This window comes from Rhinopithecus bieti, unplaced genomic scaffold (assembly GCF_001698545.2).
Source record: "Rhinopithecus bieti isolate Rb0 unplaced genomic scaffold, ASM169854v2 scaffold_5025, whole genome shotgun sequence".
In the NCBI taxonomy this organism is placed as follows: domain Eukaryota; kingdom Metazoa; phylum Chordata; class Mammalia; order Primates; family Cercopithecidae; genus Rhinopithecus; species Rhinopithecus bieti.
The window spans coordinates 28,526-36,018 of NW_016804637.1; the positions used below are offsets into that span (position 1 = coordinate 28,526).

General features: G+C 47.8%; 1 protein-coding gene across 1 annotated transcript in view; it reads right to left on the minus strand.

Moving 5' to 3' along the window:
* The window catches only part of LOC108527902 (zinc finger protein 669-like), a 29,025-nt gene extending 28,498 nt beyond the window's left edge, over positions 1-527 (minus strand). The window contains exon 1 of the mRNA XM_017869417.1: positions 465-527. Coding sequence (XP_017724906.1) covers positions 465-527 — 63 coding nt within the window. The remainder of the gene's footprint in view (positions 1-464) is intronic.
* Between the last annotated feature and the right edge of the window lie 6,966 nt (positions 528-7,493).

Consider the following 7,493-nt stretch of genomic DNA (forward strand, 5'->3'; position numbering starts at 1 on the left):
AAAAAAAAAAAAAAAAAGAAATAGGGTCTCACTCCATCACTCAGGCTAGAGTGCAGTGGCACGATCTCGGCTCACTGCAGCCTCAACCTCCCAAGCTCAAGCTACCCTCCCACCTCATCCTCTCTAGTAGCTGAAACGTACCCCACCATGCCTGGATAATTTTTTTTTTTTTCAACTTTTTGTAGAGACAGAGTCTTGCTATGTTGCCCAGGCTGGTCTTGAACTCCTAGGCTCAAGTGATCCTCTCACCTCAGCTTCCCAAAGTGTTGGGATTACAGGCATGAGTCAATGCACTTGGCCTCCATCCCTATTTAAAAGAAAGAGAGAGAGAGAGAGAGAGAGAGAGAGAGAAGAAAGAAAGAAGGAGAAAGAAAGAAAGAAAGAAAGAAAGAAAGAAAGAAAGAAAGAAAGAAAGAAAGAAAGAAAGAAAGAAAGAAAGAAAGAAAGAAAGAAAGAAACCAAACCAAGAAAACGTTGTCATGGATGACCTTGGCCGTGTGGTAAGCAGCTGGTTGTGCAGGAGGCATTGCTGACAATCATGGGGTTTTTGTACCTCTCATGGTTCACGTCCATCACAAACATGGGGCATGGGCAGAGGGGGCAGAGATGATGATCCTTTTGGCTGCCCCCTCTAAGCGAGCCCCAGCCTTCTCCATGGTAGTGAAGATGCTGGTGGTGGACTCCATGACAAAACCAGCGCCAGCATCATCACCCAATTTGATTTTGCTGGGATCTGGCTTCTGGAAGAGGGGGATGAGATTCCCATTTCCTATTGATGACAAGTTTCCCTTCTCTTAGTCTTCTTTTTTTTTTTTTTTTTTTTTTTAAGAGAGAGAGGATCTCCCTATGTTGCCTAGGCTGGTCGTGAACTCCTGGTCTCAAGTGATCCTTCCACCTCAGCCTCCTAAGTAGCTGAGATTACAGGCATGAGCCACCACACCCAGCCCACTTCTCAGCCTTGATGGTGCCGTGGAACTTGCCATGGGTGGAATCATATTAGAACATGTGGACCATGTAGTTGAGGTCAATGACGGGGTCATTGAGGTGACAACATCCATTCTGCCAGAGTTAAAAGCAGCTCTGGTGCCTGGTGACCAGGCACCCAATATGGCCAAATCCATTTACTCCTGCCTTCACTTTCACCACGGTGTCTCAGGGACATGCCTTTTTCACTGCATGAAAAGATGTGGCTGTCTGTCAAATGGGAGGAGCAGAGAGGCTCTGCGTTTTTAATCTTTAAAAAAAAAAATTCAGATGGGGAATCACTATGTCACCCAGGCTGTTTCAAACTCCTGGGCTCGAGTGATCCTCCCGCCTTAGCTTCCCAAAGTGTTGTGATTGCAGGTGTGAGACACCATGCCAAGCCTGTCTTTTAATTTTAATTGATTACTATTATGAATTTATTATTATTATTATTTGAGATGGAGTCTCGCTCTGTAGCCCAGGCTGGAGTGCAGTGGCACAATCTCGGCTCACTGCAACCTCACCTCCACCTCCTCGGTCCCGGTTCAAGCGATTCTCCTGCCTCAGCCTCCTGAGCAGCTGAGATTACAGGAACGAGCCACCATGCCCAGCTAATTTTTGTATTTTCAGTAGAGATAGAGTTCACCATGTTGACAAGGCTGGTCTTGAACTCCTGACCTCGTGATCCACGCACCTCAACCTCCCAAAGTGCTGGGATTACAGGTGTGAGCCATTGCACTCGGTCTATTATTATTATTATTATTATTATTATTATTATTTGAGATGGTCTTGCTCTTGTCGCCCAGGCCGGAGTGCAGTGGCACGATCTTGGCTCACTGCAACCTCCGCCTCCCGAGTTCAAGCGATTCTCCTGCCTCAGCCTCCTGAATAGGTGGGATTACAGGCGCCTGCCACCACGCCCAGCTAATTTTTTTGTATTTTTAGTAGAGACAGGGTTTTCCCTTGTTGGTCAGGCTGGTCTCAAACGCCTGACCTCAGGGGATCCGCCCACCTCTGCCTCCCAAAGTGCTGGGATTACAGCTGTGAGCCATTGCGCCCGGCCCTGTCTTTTAATTTTTAAAGGGTGGGGGACACCGTGATTAATCTTTGCCCACCTAAACCACCTATTCAGCAGCCCATGCCCCACAGCCCACAGCTGGGGGACATTATGCAAAATCTAAGTCAGATCTGTCCCTCTGATTAGAACCCTCTGTGGCTCCCACCTCACCCAGATAAAAGCTCCCTTCCTTACAGCCCCCAAGAGCTCACGCAACCTGCCCCACCCACTCCCTTCTCTCTTCCTTGCCCTCAACCTTCCGGACTCAATTCCCCCTTGCTAACTCTGCTGCAGCCACAAAGGCCAATTTTTGGTTCCTCAAATCAAACTAACTCATGACAGCATTTGGAATTTTGAAGGCTTGGGGCCCCAAAAAATCCATCTTTTTTTTTTTTTTTTTTGAAATCGAGTCTCACTCTGTCGCCCAGGCTGGAGTATGGTGGCACAATCTCAGCTCACTGCAACCTCTGCCTCCTGGGTTCAAGCGATTCTCCTGCCTCAGCCTCCCAAGTAGCTGGTATTACAGGTGCCTGCTGCCACGCCCAGCTAATTTTTTTGTATTTTAGTAGAGACAGGATTTCACCTTGTTGCCCAGGCTGGTCTTGAACTCCTGGGCTCAGGCAATCCGCCCTCCTTGGCCTCCCAAAGTGCTGGGATTACAGGTGTGAGTCACTGCCCCTGGCCCAAAAATCCATCTTTGTGGGTTCCTTTGTAAATGTGTAGTCAATTTAGAAATTTAGAAACACAGTTTCCCTTAAGCCTTTATTTAGTTACAATCACAACTAACATGTTACTTATACACCTGGCACAGTGAAGCATCAAAAAATTAATTCGGGGCTTGGCCTCAGGCCTGTAATCCCAGTACTTTAGGATGCCAAGGCAGATGGATCACTTGAGGTCAGGAGTTCCAGACCATCCTGGCCAACATGGTGAAACCCCCCATCTCTACTAAAAATACAAAAAAAATTAGCTGGGCATGGTGGCACACACCTGTAATCCCAGCTACTCGGGAGGCTGAGACAGGACAATCTCTTGAACCCGGGAGACAGAGGTTGTGGTGAGCTGAAGATCACACCACTGCAGTCCACCCTGGGTGCTGACAGGGTGAGTGACACTCCATCTCAAAAAAAAGAAAAAGAAATATCACTTTAAGAGGTCACTGGCTCATGCCTGTAATCCCAGCACTCTGGGAGGCCGAAGCAGACAGATCACGAGGTCAGGAGATCGAGACCATCCTGGCTAATACAGTGAAACTCCATCTCTACCAAAAAAATACAAAAAATTAGCCAGGCGTAGTGGTGGGCGCCTGTAGTCTCAGCTACTCAGGAGGCTGAGGCAGGAGAATGGCGTGAACCTGGGAGGCGGAGCTTGCAGTGAGCCAAGATCATGCCACTGCACTCCAGCCTGCCTGGGTGACAAAGCAAGACTCTGTCCCCCCCCCAAAAAAAAGAGGTCATTAGATGCATATTTGGGTCTGTTTATAAGTTTAGTGGATTAAAATTAACATTTTACAAGTGTGATGCATTTTATTCTATACTTTTACTACTATTATAATAATAATTATTATTATTTAGAGATAGTGTCTCAGCTGTCGCCCAAACTGGAGTGCAGTGGTGCAATCATGGTTCACTGCAGCCTCGACTTCCTGAGCAATCCTCCCACCTCAGCCTCCCGAGTAGCTGGGCTACAGGTACACACAACCACGCCCAGCTAATTTTTTTTTTAAGAGATAAAGTCTCGACAAAAAGTGTTGGGATGACAGGTGTGAGCCACTGTGCCAACTTATTCTTTAATCTTTTAATTTTTTTTTTTTTTTTTTTGAGAGAGTCTTGCTCTGTCACCCAGGCTAGAGTGCAGTAGTGCGATCTCAGCTCACAGCAACCTCTGCCTCCCGGGTTCAAGTGATTCTCCTGCCTCAGTCTCCCAAGTAGCTGGGACTACAGGTGCGTGCCACCACACCTAGGGAATTTTTCGTATTTTTGGTAGAGACGGTTTCACCGTGTTAGCCAGGATGGTCTCGATCTCCTGACCTCATGATCTGCCCGCCTCGGCTTCCCAAAGTGCTGGGATTACAGACTGAGCCACCGCACCCAGCCTATTGAAATCTTTTTCAATGTCTCCACCAAACAAACACCTGAGAGTCCTTAGCAGTTTTTTTTTTTTTTTTTTTTTTTTTTTTTTTTTGAGACGGAGTCTCGCTCTGCCACCCAGGCCCAGGCTGGAGTGCAGTGGCCGGATCTCAGCTCACTGCAAGCTCCACCTCCCGAGGGTTTACGCCATTCTCCTGCCTCAGCCTCCCGAGGAGTGGGACTACAGGCGCCCGGACACGTCGCCCGGCTAGGTTTTTTGTATTTTTTAGTAGGAGACGGGGTTTCACCGTGTTAGCCAGGATTGGTCTCGATCTCTGGACTCTCGTGATCCGCCCGTCTCGGCCTCCCAAAGTGCTGGGATTACAGGCTTGGAGCCACCGCCGCCCGGCAAGAAGTCCTTAGCAGTTTTTAAAGATCTACACTGCAAACATACAAATAAAAGGAGAACAAGAAGTTCTCTTAGACTTTCCGATACTACTTCTAAACTTAGCCAATAAACTGAGAGTGAATGTTAATTTTTTAAATAAACAGGCCAGGTGCAGTGACTCACTCCTGTAATCCCAGCACTTTGCGGGGCTGAGGTGGGAGGATTGCTTGAACTCAGGAGTTCAAGAGCAGCCTGGGCAAGGTGACAAATCCCTGTCTCTACAAAAAATACAAAAATTACCTGGGTGTGGTGGTGTGTGCCTGTAGTCTCAATCCTCAGGAGGCTGAGAGGTGTGGGAGGATCACTTGAGCCCAGAAGGTGAGTCTGCGTGAGCCATGATCACATCACTGCTCTCCAGCCTGGTGACTCTGTTTCAAAAAAAGAAAAATAAAAAAACAAAGCTTTCATTAACGGAAGACAGACTGAAAGCAACATAAATTGAAAGCAAGAGAAACAAGTGGGTAGTTTTCTCAAGCAGTGGTAAGTGCTGCAGAGAAAACTACAGCAACAGGAGAGTCAGACAATAATGGGGGCAGGGTGGTGCATTTCAGATAAGTTCAGATAAATTATCTTTTCTTTTTTTTTTTTTTTTTGAGACAGAGTCTCACTCTGTCACCCAGGCTAGAGTGCAGTGGCACAATCTTGGTTCACTGAAGCCTCCGCCTCCCAGGTTCAAGCAATTCTCCTGCCTCAACCTCCTGAGTAGCTGGGACCACAGGTTTGTGCCACCACACCTGGCTAATTTTTGTATTTTTGTAGAGATAGGGTTTCACCATGTTGGCCAGGCTGGTCTCGAACTCCTGGCCTCAAGTGATCCACCTGGCTTGGACTCCCAAAGTGCTGGGATTACAGGCAGGAGCCACCATTCCCAGCCTCTTTTCAGATAAATTAAAGGAACTTGAACACAATGGGTGACCTCAGTATCTGACCAAGGAAGACCCCTCCAGGTCGGCAGAAGAGAAAGTGCCAAGACCCTGAGGCCAGAGTGTATCTGAGACAGTCAAGCAATGCGGAGGAGGTCAGAGGAGCAAGAAACAGGGAGAGCAGGATTGGCAGGAGGAAGGAAGGAAAGGGATTGGGTAGGGACGGCAGCGGAGAACAGGACCTGGATGTATTGGCAAAAGGAGGAACTCACTCGTGGGGTTGTTGACATCTGAGATTGACACTGATGTTGGGAAAATACGCAAGGGTGGAGGTGGAGGGAGATTTTGAGTCACATCCTGATCTAGCCCCACAGAAAATCAGCAGAAGAGAGTTCTCCTGGGTGAATAGAGAAGAGCTTATTCAGGACCCTGGAGGTGACCAGAAGAGATGGCCAAGAACCCACAGGTTTTATTACATGCTCTATACAAGATCAGGTTTATTTTTTTCATTATGTGCTCTCTCTCTCTCTGAGACAAGAGTCTAGCTGTGTTGCCCAGGCTGAAGGCCAGTGGTACAATCGTAGCTCATTGCAGTCTCACACTCCCAGGCTCAACCAATCCTCCATCTCAGCTTCCTGAGTAGCTGGAACCACAGGTGTGCACCACCATGCCTGGCTAATTTTGTTATGTTTTTTATAGTGATGTGGTCTCGCCATGTTGCCCAGGCTGGTCCTGACTCCTGGGCTCAAGCGATCCTCCCACGTTGGCTGGGTTTACAGGCCTGAGCCACCACGCTTGGCCAGCTTTATCAATTTAAAAACTATAGAAAGTGCTAATACAAATTAAAAAGTTATAAAATAGTGCCAATAGTATCCCATTTTTCTGAAGACAAACATAGACAGAGAAAAATTAATGGATACTGTCTCTCTGGGCAGGGGTATTTCTGGCTATTATAATCGTTTTTTTTGTTTTTTTTTTTGTTTTTTTTTTTGAGACGGAGTCTCGCTCTGTTGCCCAGGCTGGAGTGCAGTGGCCGGATCTCAGCTCACTGCAAGCTCCGCTTCCCGGGTTTACGCCATTCTCCTGCCTCAGCCTCCTGAGTAGCTGGGACTACAGGCGCCCACCACCTCGCCCAGCTAGTTTTTTGTATTTTTTAGTAGAGATGGGGTTTCACCGTGTTAGCCAGGATGGTCTCGATCTCCTGACCTCATGATCCGCCCGTCTCGGCCTCCCAAAGTGCTGGGATTACAGGCTTGAGGCACCGCGCCTGGCGGTTTTTTTTGTTTTTTTAAGACAGAGTCTCGCTCTGTCGCCCAGGCTGCAGTACAGTGGAGCCATCTCGGCTCACTGCAAGCTCCGCCTCCCGGATTCAGGTCATTTTCCTGCTTCAGTCTCCCAAGTAGCTGGGACTACAGGCGCTCGCCACCACACCCAGCTAATTTTTTGTATTTTCAGTAGAGACAGGGTTTCACCATGTTAGCCAGGATGGTGTCAACCTCCTGACCTCGTGATCCACCCGCCTCAGCCTCCCAAAGTGCTGGGATTACAGGCGTGAGCCACCGCGCCCGGCCTATTATAATCTTTTTCTTTGTGCATTCCAGAATTTACCAACTTTTCTACAAAGATCATGTAGCACAATAAGATAATAAACATAATTTTGTGTGATCTCAAAATACAGGAAGCACAGAAGCTTCCAAAGCATGCCTGTACCCACCACGTGAAGAAACAGATGTTAACATTTGGTCATAATTGCTTCAGATTTTTTTTTTCTTTCTGTTTTTTAGGGACAGGGTCTTGCTCTGTTGCCCGGGCTGGAGTGGCATGATCTCGGCTCAGTGCAACCTCCTTCCTCTTCCTGGGTTGGAGTGCAGTAGCACGATCTCAGTTCACCGCAACCTCTGTCTCCTGGATTCAAGCGAGCACCTCCGGCTAATTTTTGTCTTTTTAGTAGAGATGAGGTTTCGCCATGTTGCCCAGGCTAGTCTGGAATACTTGACCTCAGGTGATCTGCTCACCTCGGCCTCCCAAAGTGCTGGGATTACAGGCGTGAGCCATCACCCAGCTAAATAATAACTTTTTTTTTTTTTTTTTTT